We start from the raw sequence: 16,367 nt of genomic DNA on the forward strand, positions 1-16,367 counted from the left end.
AATTATGGACTGAAGCACATTCTGCTTTGCCATTTCCAAAGGAAAGCTCCTTGTGAATATCAAACTAGATGTAGAAAAGGCATTTTCAAGTCAAACTACCAGACCTGGCTTTAGAATAAGCTTTAAAAAACTACTTTTTTTCCATGAAGGAAAAAAAGTCTCAAATTTAAGTGACCTCTATTTTTACTATAATAATGTATATATGTATATAAGTGGTACACTTACATATTCAGAACTGTGACTTTCTTTCCTTTTAAAAGTACTTTACAGAATTGATATTTTGGAAGTGTTTGTGTAAACCACTTGTGTTACTATATAAGAGGATCCAAAATGAACTGAAGACACAGCTCTTTCCCTAGAAAGATATATGTTAAACCTGAAATGACATGAGTAATTGCAAAACAACAGAAAAATATGCAGACTTTTAAAAAAAATAAGCAAAATATACTGAAAAGCCTGATTTGTGTTTTTAGTAACTCTGGCTTTGTGTCTAATTCAGGGTACAGTCATGAAAAAGGGGATGACGTGAACAGGAAGAGATTGAGTACAGCGTCAGGTCATAGTATGATACAAGCATGTCAGCAGCCATTAGCATGTGAGGCAAGGGGTGATTTCTGTGAATAATGACACTGATTAAATTCTAAAAGGCAGTTTAGGAAAAAATAATGAAGGAATCAATTAATGAAGATCACTGAGTACTGAACTCGGTGGCTTAAATTTCATAGGATAAGCATTAGTGACATAGCATAGGTTTTAAAACACGGCTATATGTTAAAACCACATTCAAGAAGACTATGATAAAGATACGAGGGTTAAGTGGGGATTGAACTGGCGATGGAACATTGTTAGAAGTGGGGTGCATAGAACAGACTCCAAACAATGAAGCACGCTGGCAAGTGTTCTGTTCACTTAAATATAAAAGGAGTGAAATCCTATCAAGAAAGAACAAATGGAGATCAAGCATTTAGGAAAAGTGAGCTCAAAAAGAAAAATACAAAACCACTGCCAAGTTATGAAATGGAGAACTCAGGGAGATTATAGTGAGATTGGTGGTGATGGGTAAATTGAAAAAATATGTAGTTTGGGGTTACATTTTATCAATTACTTAGCAACCAGAAGTCTGCTTTATAATTATGCACTTTATATATATACATATATATATATGTATATGTATGTGTATATATATATACATACATATACATATATATATATAAGTAAATCCATAAGTAAATTCAGGATACTTACAAAATCTTAACGGAATGTTAAACAGTATGGTATTTACCATAGGCATTTGTGTGAAAAGAAACAATCCAATGTCTGTTAGGAGGTGAGAGTGACCACAATTGAGTCTTATGCTTTGGTTAGAATCTTTGCAGACTCTCCATAAAGCTATGTCCATCCTAGCCTCTACTGACAATGCTTACACTCAGGTGCACGACAAGGAATATCAACTCTAAACTCCCTGCATTCTTATTTATTAATCAAAGTCATTTATATTTTTTAAAGTTTTGGGGTTTTTTTTTTAGTTAACTAAATTTAGTTTAGTGAATGCATTTATGTTTTTAAAACTATCATGAAATAGACCAAGTTTGGTTTTGATGCCCTCCCCATTTTGTTAATGTGAATCTTTTTTTTTAATTGAAATTTAATTGACATACAATGTCATATTAGTTTCAGGTGTACAACATAGTGATTCATCAATTTCATACATTATTCAATGCTCATCGTGATAAGTGTAGTTACCATCTATCACCATACATTAGAGTACTATTGATGATACTCCCTATGCTGTACTTTTCATCCCTATGATTTATTTTATAACTGGAAATTTGTACCACTTAATCCCCTTCACCTATTCCACTTGCCCTCCCATTCCCCTACAGCAACCACCAGGATGCTCCCTGTATTTATGAGTCTGTTTCTTTTTTTATTTGGTTTTTTAGATTCCACATATAAGTGAAATCGTATGATATTTGTCTTTCTCTGACTTATTTCACTTAGCTTAATACCCTCTAGGTCTATCCATGTTGTCACAAATGACAAGATTTCATTCTTTTATATGGTTAACATTATAGTGTGTGTGTGTGTGTGTGTGTGTGTGTGTGTGTGTGTGTGTAACTTTATCCATTTACCTAGTGATAGGCACTTAGCTTGCTTCCGTATCTGCCATAAACATAGGGGTGCATTAGTGTTTTCATTTTATTTGGGTAAATACCCAGTAGTGGAATTACTGGATCATATGGTATTTCTATTTTCAATTTTTCCACAGTGGCTGCACCAACTTCCATTCGACAAACAGTGCATGAGGGTTCCTCCTTCTCCACATCCTCACCAGCATTTGTAATTTCTTGTCATTTTGATACTGTATATCTGACTGGTGTGAGGTGGTATCTCGTTTCATTTGCATTTCCCTGACAATTGGTGATGTTGAGCATCTTTTTCTGCGTCTGTGTTGGCCAACTGTATGTCTTCTTTGGGAAAATGTCTGTTCAGGCCCTCTGCCCATTTTTTAATTGGATTATCTGGGTTTCCTTGGTATTGACTTGTACAAGTTCTTTATATGTTTTGAATAGCAACCCCTTATTGGATATACAGTCTACAAATATATTCTCCCATTCAGTAGGCTTCCTTTTCATTCTGTTGATGGGTTTCCTTCACTGTGCAAAAGATTTTCAGTTTAATGTAGACTGTTTTTGCTTTTTTTTTTCCTTTGCCTTAGGAGACTTATTCAGAAAAATGTTGCTAAGAGCAAAGTCCAAGTGATTGCTGCTTATATTTTCTTTTAGGAGTTTTATGGTTTCAGGTCCTACATTTAGGTCTTTGATCCATTTTGAGTTTATTGTTGTGTATTGTATAAGAGAGTGGCCAAGTTTCATTCTTTTGTATGTAGCTGTCCAGTTTTCCCAACATTTATTGAAGAGACTATCTTTTCCTTATTTGGTATCTTTACCTCTTTTGCAGTTGATTAACTGACCACATATGTGCTGGTTTATTTCCAGACCTTCTATCCTGTTCCATGGATCTATGTGTCTATTTTTGTGCCTGTACCATATTGTTTTGATTACTATAGCTCTGTAGCATATCTTGAATTCTGGAATTGTGATACCTCCGGCTTTGTTATTCTTTCTCAAAGTTGCTTTGGTTACACAAGGTCTTTCACCTACACCTACACCTACATTTTAGGGTTCTTGGTTCTAGTTCTGTGAAAAACACTATTGGTGTATTGAAAAGGAATGCACTGAACCTATAGATCACTTTGAGTAGTATGAGACTATTTAAAAAAATTTTAAAGATACATGAAAGGCTCATAATCCATCAGTAATCTCAAGTGTTCCCTTTATTGTCCTACAAGACATAACTGAAATACATTTATGAGTGTCCTGAAAATCTACTTCAAGTGAGTAATTCTTTCTAATTATATCAGGACCTGGCAATAAAGACATTACAAAAGTCTTATGAAACTTGCTATTTTATGATAGGAGAGAGAATGAGGATAGTGCACACTAACTGAAGATCCACGGGAGCAATGTCTTTTCAGCCTGCACACCAAGTAAAGCTGTATTTCTCTTGAACTACTAGTTTATTTCTCATCTTAGGCAACTGATCATGTCTTCTTTGCTCTGGCTAATTTTGAGGTCCATCTCCAGTAACAATATAGGAACTCATAGAATTAACATTGTGTATCAACTCTACACCTGATTTGGTTTTTTCCCCCTTATTATCTTTTCTCTCTGCTGTATTTTCAATTTATTTTATCCTATTGCATGTATTTATATGAACCACTGCAAATTTTCTTTGGAATAGATGAAACTAATAGGTAGGGTTACGTGTTAAACTCACAGTCAGTAATTTCACATTACCCCCATTTAAACCATAGCAAGAGGGTTTTTTTTAATTTTTTAAGTTTATTTATTTATTTTGAGAGAGAGAGACAGAGAGACAGACAGAGAGCCCAAGTGGGGGAGGGGCAGAGAGACAGAGGGAGACAGAGAATCCCAACAAGGCTTTGCACTACCAGCACAGAGCCCGATGTGGGGCTTGAACCCACAAAACTGTGAGATCATGACCTGAGCTGAAACCAAGAGTCGGACGCTCAACCGACTGAGTCACCCAGGTGCCCCCATAGGGACAGTTTTATCACCAGAAGAGTGGCTGAGAAAAATGAATTTCATCCATGTACAAATACCTTAAACAGTAGAAGTGTAAGTAAGAAACTCCAATGTTCTACTAAGGAACATACAAAAAACAAACAAAACATCCACCCAAATCTAAAGAAAGACAATTGTAGATTAACTAAAGTAACAAAGAGCTATGGGAAATGGATGACCTTGACCAAAGCTTCTAAAGTGAACAGTTTAAGAATATTAGTAAGTTAATTATATGACCTTATATGATGCCTTTTTGATTCATCTATACTTTGTTTAAACAAATAAAATCTGTTTTAGTTGTATTACTAATTTCTTATTTTAATCCACTCTCTCCAGACTATCAAAAGAACAATGCTTTCCATTTAAAGAAAAGAACTTATTTTCTCCCAGAAAATATTACCAACTTTGAAAATTCCATAGCTTTTCTTTTGAGTTAATCATTGTAATATGGGGCCCAGAAGGATCGAGATGCTATATGACTTTTTTCTACCTTTAAAAGCATTTACATTTGTTTGTATTTTGTCCTGTTATTTAATAGCATTAAATCACATCTGTTTACATTCTAAACATAGTTGGCAGGCATAATAATTAGATTCTGATTCTACCTTTTGTGATTATGTAACTTAGAACAAGCTATACATTTCTGTGCCTCAGATAATTCATCCATAAAAAGGGGCAAATAACAGAATTCCTCAGAGCTGGTGTGAAGATTAAATGAAATAATACATGTAACATGCTTAGAACAGTGTGTGGCATACATTAAGCTCTTGATAAATGTTCCCTGCCTATATAACTACTAATTCAGTACCACTGGTTTTCACCTGATCTTCTGCATTTTCAGCAGAAATAGGTGAAATGGCACATGAACCCCTGTGGAGAGATAGGCAAGAAATAGAAAGAATATATATACTGAAAGCTCCCCTTTGTAATTTGCCAATGTAATCACCACACGTTACAGCAGTGACTAAAGTCGTTGCCATCACTCTTCACTGGTACTTGTGCAGCTTACTGATCACCTTATGTGACTCCTAGGGAATCGAGTGGTATTTCAGTTTTTGGCAGGCCCGAGACAGCAGGTTGTCCATTATTAAACCACACATCTGGTCCCCGTTGTTAATAACTGGTTGTCTGCAATATGTGGACAATCTACAAGTTTCCCACAGGGAGTCAAATGAAGTTGAAATGTGTTAATCCTCTCTTATCCCTATTCACACAGTGATTTACAAGATGGGCTAAGTGTGCCCCTGTAATAACAATTCATCTTTATGATTCTGTGCAAAGTCCAGTACAAGAAAGCCAAGAACAAGCAGTCCCTTATTTCTTAGATGCACTGCTTTTTGGTTTGTATGCAAAATCCATTTCTTATACACATTTACATACTGTGAAAATTGGAAGTAATACAACTCTGAGTTTAAGGAATGCATACACAGAGGGCACGATTCTCACTCTTTAAAGCCATGTCATAACTGCAATGGTGCAGAGCACTAAAGCACAGTCCCAAAGAGAAGCCCAGTGAAGACTCTAAACAAGAAAAGGTCAAAGAATGGGGGACTTGCTGCCAGCCACAGTCCCCTACAGACAAGCTGAGCTTGACAGTCTGGGTTTGTTTCTATTTACCTTCACTGCTTCTATTTGTCACAAATAGGTAAAGATAAATGTGATCGATCCAAGACAAAACTGTGGAAAGAAATCTCCCTGTCCTCTTTCCCCCCTATACTCAGGAGCATTTTCCCCCTACTCCTTTCAGGCAACTAGGGCTTTCCAGCCTCTAACTGACTCACTTCCAACTCCAAACCCATCTGTATTTCTAAGCCAAAGGAAACAAATAAATCTAATACCACTGGTGCACTGAATTTGTTTACATGAATGATTTATTTTTCCAAGTATGTGCAGTGGTTCCTCCTTCCCTTGAAATTATACTACATCTTAGATTCTCTTTACAAGTCGGCTTGTTATAGTTCTATCTAGTTACTGAGGAATCAAGGTCAGAAATTTCGAATCCACTCTTATGCTTCTAGATGATCAGATGCAAAGGATCTGATGCCATTTTCAGTGCTTTCTTTGCCTTCATGGAGCCTGGGTTTTTATTTATCTGCTGTAAGCAAGCACATGGTCATTCTGCCACATGAGATATATGCAAATTAGACATTTCCGGCCCTGCTTATCCATATCTACCCTACTGAAACAGTACATTCAGTATGCGAAAGGACTCCACATCCCCTACCTTCACTTACATCTCACTTTCTACAGTTCCACACAACCAATCCTGAATTGGTACTGAGGATGAGATGTGATCAGTGCTGTAGATGCACCTTTGCTTTTTCACTCTGTCCTCCAAGTGATTTTCTCTTCCGTTGCAACTTTATTGCTATCTGATGATTAAGATCCTTGTGAAAAGAATTGTTGTTTTCATGATCCATTTAAAAAAAATAAAAATAACCCATATCAAGTCAAGGCTTGTCAAAAAGTAAAAGTAATTGTCTTTCTGGATCATCATCTATCATTTTGATTATTTTTAATTAGCAACTTAAAACTCAGTAAAAGCATTAGCTTACAAACATCTTTTAAAATTTATTTTTGTTAATTTCTTTAAGTTTATTTATTTATTCTGAAAGAGACAGAGAGAGAGAGAGAGAGAGAGAGAGAGAGAAAATGAACGGAGTAGGGACAGAGAGAGAAGGAAAGAGAATTCCAAGCAGGCTCTATGCTGACACAGTGCAGAGCCCAACACGGGACTCGAACTCACCCACCACGAGATCATGACCTGAGCCAAAATCAAGAGTCTGATGTTTAAGCAACTGAGCGCCCAGGCATCTCTAAAAAACATCTTGATTAAAGTATTAAGTATTGCTCATGTAGAGCACCTGGCTGGTTCAATGGGAAAAGCATGTGACTCTTGGTCTGAGTCATGAGTTGGAGCTCCATGTTGAATGTAGAGATTACTTACTAAATAAATAAACAAACAAACTTAAAAATAAATAAATAAATATGCTCAGAAGAGGCCAAGCTAATTTAATTTCAAACTATAAATACATAAAGCAACTGGTTAGATTTCATTTTCTAAAAGTAACTTAGAGAAGGATGGTGCATAATTAAGACAATATTGGGAATACATAAATACACTAATAAAAACAATTAACCACCAATGACAAAGTGATTTATGAACATGTAAAACATTTTAATAGACAAGAACATGATTTGGAAAAGTCAATAAAACTATCACATTCACTATTAACAGCAAGAGAATAAAAGCATGGCCTAAGCTACAGTCACACCTTATGACTAAATACATTGTTAGTTAATTTTTATTTTGTACTAATAATGAAGACGAAAGCTGTAAGTGTTCAGCCTTCATCTGCACTATTTTCCAACTATCCTTCAAACGTACTTTTGCAGAAGCTGAATGACATTACTAACAAAAAAGAGGGAAAGTGTGTTAATAATTTTGATAAGACAAGTTAGCTGAAGTCATTTTGCTGGTCATCCATAAAGAATTATGTTTTTGCATCTATCCTCAAGACTAATTTGAAGCTATAGAGAAATTATTTAGTAGAAATTTTAATCTCCTTAAAATGTCAAATAACTTATGTAGAAAATGAAATTACTACCTCCCAACCTCCCTTATTCAAGACTTATTATATGTAGAAGTACTCTGAAAAGTTATAAGTATAATACAGAACAGGTGTTATTAACACATAAGCATATACAGAAAGTGGATATATATATGAGAGTGGGTAAATGGATCACACTTTAAAAGTAAATTTTATGTAAAAAAAATAAAAATAAAAATAAAAAGTAAATTCTATGTAATCTGAAAAGCCACATTTCAGTTCATAAGATCAGGTCAAAAGGAAGAAATCATATACTTTTTTATATTAAAAAAAATTCCTGGTAAGTATTGATAAACAAAAATTACTAAAAATGCATATTTCTCTGCATTGTACATATTATACTATATATATATATAATCTAAAGTCTTTTTCACCACTACCTACTTCAGTAGTAGGTAATTTTTTATTGCCTTATTCATGGAGATTTCCCTTAATATAATAGTGCTAAGAAATACAACATTATCTAGATTCTCTTAATAATACTTAAACCATTTTTATAGATACCGCATATGAAAAGTTGACTCCACTATATAAATACTAAAAATAACATTTCATTCCTTTTTACTAACACAAAATATTTTAAAAGTGTATTTAATGGCCTGAACTTACAAGTTTAGAATAAGTACTTTATATCAAACGACTACTTTTCAAAATAATATATAATTTTGTTATGAGAAATAAAATTGGTAGGTTATATAAATGTGCCATTCCAAATCCATTGTTCCAATTTTATTATATAAAGTAATATACTTGCACTGTATATTTAAAATTACACATACTCCAAAAGCTATCCAAACATTTTCACCATTTTATAAATACTTCTTAAACTATTAATTGACTGGATTGCACTCTTTGTCAAATCCTTTTATATTTTCAATTATTACTACAATACATTAGGTGACTTGCTTACATCACTTTTAACTGCCACCTATAAAATATGAAAGTTACACTTAAAATGACTGGAGTTGAAACCACCGACCAGATATTTGAAAACTGAATGGTGTTAATTAAATAAAAGCCCTACTCCTGTATGACTGCAACAAGAATTGTCCATTAACAGTAATTTATCAACAGTGATGACAATTTATCCACATCAAGTGCATTGTGTTCCAAATTTTAACATTAAGTCACGATGAAGACTTGTTCTGTCTTAAAGCATTTAAAACTTGAAATTTACCAATTCTTAACTGCAAGAGAACATTCTAAATCTTTATTGTTTTGTGAATCATAGAAACATTAATACAGAAAACAATAGATTATAACACTGCTACAATTCTACATATTACAGAATGGCTTCCATATAAAACCAGATAAATTCTGTCTCTAGTCATATTTTAATCACAGAGTAACTTTAAAGATACTAAGTATCCTAAGTACCAGATTCGAATGATATTGAACACTTTGAGCCATCCCTAATACAGGGACTTTATTTCCAACCAACACTGACTATTCTATCTACAAAGGGTACATGATCTTCTTGACAGTCTTAAAATTGAAATTCTGCAAAAACAGCATAACATAAACAATACTGTCAATATTTGGGTGAGGGGAGCTTATCTCTATATCTGTGAACACCTGACAAAGCACTGTTCCATATTCCTCCTTATATTCTTCCTAAAACCTAACTTGATAAGGCCCTGAGATGCAGCATGTAGTCAAATTTAGCTGAATGGATAAATGATCATTAAAGAAATATCACACGGACCACCTGATTTAGACTTTTTTATTTTACTCAGGATGCCAAAGAAATAAATGTGAGGCATACCTGCAACAGATTATCTCTAGGCTTTAGCAGTGTTCATATTTAGCAACTCTCAAACTTATTTCATGGCCTCAGAGTCTTACGTTATTCATGTGCTACATGTGCAGTTATCTACAATGCTATGTCTAACTCGGTTCTTTTATGTCCTACTCAGAAAAGGTTACCAGAATGCAATTCAGGGAGACATAATTATATAAAAATGGCATTGATACACACACACAAAGTCTATACATGTTTCACATATATGTATGTATATATATATATATATATATATAAACACACACACACACACATATACATGTCACATGTACATTACATATGCACTTAAGCATGTGTGTTTTTCCCTACCAAAAGATGGTAGAGTAAAAATTTAAGTGAAGTATCCAAGGTTAGTTTACAGAAAATCTGTGGGGTAAAGTAGTATGCTTTACTCATTTTCACATTCCAATCAATCATGCCCTACTAAGATTTAAAATTCTTAACAAGAAAAGCAAGGTAGAAAGTGTCTACTTTCCCATCAGCTAATTCCTCCACCATTTCTAGGATGTTACTCTATATGGAAAAGATACCCACCTTGGTTCAGATTCCCCCAGCGCATACCTTGAGCTAAGGATTGGAGCATAAGTAGTTTATGTGGGAACAGATCCCAGAATTGATCTCCCCAGTAGGGGAGAGGGGGAAGAAAGCCAATAAAGCTTGTAATATCAAACCAATTACCACTGTGGGCAACTGGAGCTCAGTCCCATTGGACACAGTGTAGAATATGCTTTAGAATTATCCAACCAAGAAGTTAGAAAGCTAAGGTAATTATCTAACAATTCCTTATTTACTCAATGGCACTTCTGGCTTGTTCTCCAAGACCTGGGGAATTTCTGAGACCAGGGGGAAAAAGCAAACAAAAAACCTCAGGCAGAGACTATTCATAGAAAATAGCCTAGAGAATATGGACAAAACACTAAATGTATCCATTGGTATAAATCATCCACCTATTCTTACATGAAAGAGTGCTTTCTCCTCAGCTCCATAGGAATTGAGCACATGATAACAGAGTCAAACAAGAAGGCTACTCAGATTCAGTTGCAAAGAGAAATTTATGAGCATATGAAAGACAAAAAAAGATGACCTTACTTACTGCATATTAATTAATGATTCTGAAGAAAAATTTAAAAAATAATTGAATACTGCAAATAGGAAGTGAAGAAGGGAACTAACATTTAATGAGCACCTAAACTGTGCTGGATGCTGTAAAATTATTCTTACAATTTCAGACAACTTAAATGGAAAGAATTGAGGACCTTCCTGAGGAATGTTGCAAAGAACAGAGCCCCGGTGTCATCTTTCACTCAGATATATTACCAAGACAAGTATTTAATTGCCCATACACTTAGTTTCCTAGTCTCTAAAATACATACACACATACATACATATACCCTTACACACACACACACACACACACACACACACACACACACACACTATTAGCATAGTTAACATATAACACAAGCCAGTGCTTAGTGCTAAGTGTTAGTTCTGTACCTTACAGAAACTATTGAATCTCATAATGGCTGAATGACTCACCCAAGACAACTCAGCTAGTGAAGAAATGAGCAAAGGATTGAAAGCTGAGTCACTATTAATCCAAGGATCTCGTCTTCAAAGATGGACAACAAATGGAACCAAAACTATTAAGTTTTCATGAAGCCACAAAACTAGTCAAATGGATGAACAATTTTTTTAATGTTTAATACTTCATTTTAATAGTAAATACGGCCCAGATTGTAAGTTAAACTTAGCAGAAACTTTGATCATAACAGATATTTTAAATGTGTAAAACTTTTTTTAATATAGCAGTGACTTACTTGGGTAGTATTCAACTAAACAAAATTATTAATTACTGAAATATATCTTCAGCATCCTTAGAAAAATGAGGGGAGCCACATGAACAATTCTACCTTGGATACAATATTAAGAAACAAACAACGCTCTCACCACCAAATCCAAAATATATTCTCTATGAAATTAAGTCCATCTCACGCTTTCCACCATGGGGATTTCTATTCTACATGATGATCCTAAGGTCCTCAAGTAACAAATATAGAATCAATCACTATGAACACGATGGTGCATTTGATAAGCCATTTAAACTAGGCCAATACAGTTTATCTAAAAGTCAACTAACACTGCAATCTGTTTAATATTCATGTCCTTATCTTCAGTCAACCAGAACACCTTACTTTCCAAGCATACTGGTAAACTGGAATTTGTTCTTTTAATTTCTAACAAATATATATATGTGTTTTACCTTTAAGAGATTGCATTGAAATATTACCCTCTGAGAAACATCATATCCCTTCAAATTACTAATACGAGACCAAAGAAGTCCAAAATTGATGCCTAATATAAAAGCCTCTGTGCATATGGTCAGAAGTTGGTATTGAAAGCTGAAACGGTGAGAAAAAAACCAGTGCTGAACGGGGAGATTTTGAACAGGACCAATAATGGATCTTTTATGTAATTAAAATAGAATATTAATACCAAACTTCAAGGAAATATTTCAATTGAGTTGAGAGAGACCAGTTAGTATACACAGATTATTTAAACACAAAAACATATGGCATGTGATACATGAAATGACTTCCAGAAAATACTAAATTCAATGAAACATAAAATGTGTCTTTCAAATAATGAATCAGATAGCCGGAGGAATTTCAGAAGTTTGACGAGGCAAAGCAGTGATGCTATAGATAGAACACAAGAGCAGTATTCTGCTGATAATGAATATTGTAGTTTTGAAACTTAAGTTTTAATCTTGTGACATATATACTAGTTAGGTTAAAAACACATTCATTATGAAAAGGTTGGATCATGTTATGCAAACACCATTATTAATCATAGTCACAGTTACCTGCTCAAAGTGAATATTTTCAATTGAAAACGTCATTTTTCCTAACTACCTGTTACATATTTAAACCAATTGTCTACCTACAACTCCAGATGTTAAGAGTATAAAATTCCCAGCAGCAGGTGAACACCTTAACAAGACAACACTGACAAGGAGTTAGTAAACAGGTGCAAGAGATTTTAAGTTTCTTATGTGCTTCTTCAATTACCTTGAATACATTTTTGAATTTGAGAAACAACACCTAAAAGGAAAAAATGAAAATTATATGGCACTGATACTGCGTGCCATTTGGATGAATTGTACCTCTCGTAGCAGCCTTATACACACCCTAGGAAAGCACAGATAGACAAAAGAATAAGTACCAAATAAATGCAATAAATACATTGCAAGGATAAGAAAGTGAAAAGGCAAAGAGTCCCTTGTCTATAGCAACTGCTCAATACAGTCAAAATGGAGAGACATATCAAAGAGTCCCTTTCCCTCTCTCCTCCCGTCTGTGGCTCCCTTTTTCTTGTCTCCTCTTCCCTCTTCAGCCTCCCCATCTCTGTCCCTTTTTCAGCTGTACTGACAGAGCAAGACTGCACAGCACCACTTACCTGTCGTCGTTTTGCCATCCTTGGTCCCCTAGCAGCAAATCCCGAAACCTGTACCTGGGAGGCAGAGGAGGCACTTCGCTCTCCAAATCAACCATCCTTCCTCAAAGAGTGGGAAACAGAAAACGACGAACAGAGGAGTGGAGGGAGAGAAAAAGAAAATTCTGCGGAGTAGAGGGAGGGGACTAGCAAGATGCGTGGTCCGGAGAGGGACGGGGAAGGGGAAGGGGCCTGGGAGAGGGAGGGGTCCGCTCCGAGCCGGAAGCTGAGGCTGAAAGGGGGCTGGATCCTCTCTCCTGAGGGTGTGATGGGGATGATGCAAACCGAGCCCAGGAGCAAAAGTCTGGCTCTGACAAGAATCTACGCTGCCAAGGAACCGCCCCCAGGCTCGGCACCGCCTCTGGTCCCCAGGACTCGGGGGAGGCGGGAATGCAAAAGTTACTTCGCGGAAAAAAACAAAAAACAAAAACGAAAGCGCGCGGTGCCTAGAAAGAGGGGAGGGGGCGTGCGCGCTGCAGGCTGGGGAGGCACTTTCCTAAAAGGCGGGTCGAGGAGCCTCCTCCGAGGGCAATCCCGGCAGCGGGTCCCCGCGCGGGCGTGCACGCGGCACAGGCAGGAGCCGGCGAGAGAGGGACCGTGCGTTTGGTCCCAGCCGCGGCCAACCCGGCTCTCCCCGCCAGAGCCGTCGCAGCTGCCGCCGGGGGCCGAGCCAATGAGACTCCCCCTCATTAGCATAACACCGTGACGGCACGGAGGTGCCTTGGGGACAACCAATGGGGGCGAGTCTAATTAGAGGATTCCCGGGCTCTAGACCCTTCTCTGGGAGGCGGGGGCCGCCGGGTGTGGGGAGTGTTCCCAGGGGCCGCACGCGCTTTCGCGGGGCTCGCCTTCAGCTCCGGTGAGCGTGGTGGAGAGTGCACGTTCGTGGAGAGGGAATCCCCGCTCTCAGTCCCAGGAAAGTCCTTTTTTTTTTTTTTTTTTTTTTTTTTTTTTTTCCCCTCTCATGGTCTGAAAGAAAGAAAGGTGTTTCCCGGATTCTGGAAAAGAATGTAGGGCCACTTTAGGCCGCTGAAGAGGAACATTCAGATGATGGCTGGGAAAGCACATGGAAACGCATGGAGGATTATGTTAGTAGCAGTGTCACTTACATTACTGTTGCTGCTGCTAGTATTGCTGTGGGCTTCCAGGTTGCGTGGCCTTGCCTTTGGAGTGCCCCTCGTAGTGACCCACCCAGTCAGAGGAAGAAGTGAACCCATGAGTCCAGAGTTGGTTTTTCAGTATCAGCTGCTGCTTATGAGAACCTTCCTGTACAAGCCGTAGGTCTGCATGCAGTTCTTCCGCCTAGCACTGATTTCTTTAGGGTGCGCACAGACGCTCAGTACCTAACCACCTGAGAGGCACTGGGCCTGAAGACACAGAAGACCACCCCCACGCCCCCACCCCGTGCCCTCAAGAATCTCATGCTTTACTTGGAGGAGCAAGCTTATAGATGAAGTGATACAGTATGAGACACAGCAATCAAACAGCATATAACGAGATTTGGAAATCTCAGTGAGATAACATACTTATTCATGGAGGGGTCCAGGAAGACATTGAAAGTGAAGCAAACCTTCTATACTCGTTTGCAACCTACTTAAGGTAAGGGAGGAAAGCAGTGAAGCGAGCTGGGAGAATGGGAAGAGGAGGGCAAAGTGATTTTAAAAACAACTGTTTGGTTTATTCAGGAGACAATTGTTAATTTGGTATGATTAATTCTCCACATAGTGGAGGGTTTAGACACAATGTTGGAAATGCAAGACGAAATCAGCAAAAAAGATAATATCACATAAAATAGGATGAGTACCTAAACCTGAGGAATCACGGTGGAAATAAAGTGGTCATAGCCTGTGTATCAGTCTTCAAAATCCTGAACACTCTTGCAGACCCAGCTCAAATGACACATCCTCTATTAGATTTCCTGATTCTTCCAGCAAATCATGGTGCCTTCTTCCTCTGAAAACTTCATACCCCTCGTGAGTATTTTGCTTTTAGTACTTACTAGATTCTCGCCTGCTCCCCTGCCTCTGGCTTATCTTTCTAACACGTATTTTGAAAATAGCAAAATCACAGCGAATCTGTGTTGAGATGCATTAAAAGCTTTTAAGCCTAGAATATTAATATTTTTACACATTTGCTGTAGCCCCAGAATTATGCATTTGTTTATGCTTCTTTGGCATGAACTTTGGTAATCACTTTGCAGAATGGGAAAATTACAATCACTACATTGTTAGTTTGTGGCAGGTGGGGAGGAGGGGAAACTAAATATCTGATTTATATTTGGGAACTTATCATCTTCCATTAAGATTATTCTATGAATTTTATTTTTTTAATATTCCACGTTAATATTTTTATTATAATAGTCTGCCTTTATATATTTGGCATAAGTCCAAAATATTTGATAGCAGTAACAGACTCAGAGGCACTAAAAAAGAAAAAATTAGCTATTGAGTATTAGACTCCTGAGAAACTGGAGGTTAGTGGGTAAAGCCACAACATTATACTTTTTGAAAAGCTGTGCACCCTTATTTTATTGTCACAGTCTTAATTATTTGGCTTCCAAGTGCCCAGATAACATTTTAGGAGGAAGCAAATGCACTATAAAGAGAAAAAAATTAAATAAGTAAAAACCTGCTCAGCCAATACTGCCATAGCCCAGCTGTTCAGGATACAAATGGTACAGGGGACTCTGTACCATTTGAAGCCAGATCAGTTGGAGACTGCTCCATTAATGATACACTGATGTTCTGTTTGCCTTCACGTTGTCAAAGTGAAGACTTACACTTCTAAATTTAGGAAAATTCTAAAAATAATGCAATATAAAAACCACTATCCTGACATTCTTACAATGAAGTAATATTTGGGCACTGAAACTTAAACTTGTAATTGAAAGATTCTTTTGCTCTTCTTTATATTTTCTTTTCATTTTCTTTAAGCAGACTTTTATTTTGTATCATTAATTTTGACTTTTAGTTCTCCCACCTGTCTTTCTACACTTCTATTCTTTTTTTTTCATGTCATGTCATGTCATTTCCTGCTGTTAAAATATATTTTCCACTCTCACTGTTTTATCTTGGTTTCTTTTTTCACTGTGCTCTCTTAATATCCCATTTCATAAACTCTTTTTCTCTGTGTGTGTATGAAAGCTTTCATTCTACCATAACATGACATTTGATTTTTAGAAACAATTTTAAATGTGGTTCTGTACATTACACTTTTGCACCATACTCACTGGTGTTCTTAAGCCCCCTAATCAACATCTAGTGTAGATCAGAGCAATAGACTAGTTTGGTCCACACTAACAAAAGAGTACTC

The 16,367-nt window shown here is 36.6% G+C and overlaps 1 protein-coding gene across 13 annotated transcripts in view; it reads right to left on the reverse strand.

The window, feature by feature from the left end:
* The window catches only part of KCNT2 (potassium sodium-activated channel subfamily T member 2), a 360,665-nt gene extending 347,002 nt beyond the window's left edge, over window positions 1-13,663 (reverse strand). For 7 of the 13 annotated variants that reach the window (XR_003425716.2, XR_008293217.1, XR_008293218.1 and 4 more), the window contains exon 1: window positions 13,020-13,663. Coding sequence is in view for 8 of the 13 variants with exons in the window: in XM_027074938.2 (XP_026930739.1) it covers window positions 13,020-13,114 (95 nt within the window). In the remaining 5 variants the exon portion in view is untranslated. The remainder of the gene's footprint in view (window positions 1-13,019) is intronic. The other 6 variants (XM_027074933.2, XM_027074934.2, XM_027074936.2 and 3 more) reach the window with 5 other exon arrangements.
* Between the last annotated feature and the right edge of the window lie 2,704 nt (window positions 13,664-16,367).

The sequence above is a fragment of the Acinonyx jubatus genome, chromosome E4 (genome assembly GCF_027475565.1).
Source record: "Acinonyx jubatus isolate Ajub_Pintada_27869175 chromosome E4, VMU_Ajub_asm_v1.0, whole genome shotgun sequence".
NCBI classification, from domain to species: Eukaryota; Metazoa; Chordata; class Mammalia; order Carnivora; family Felidae; genus Acinonyx; species Acinonyx jubatus.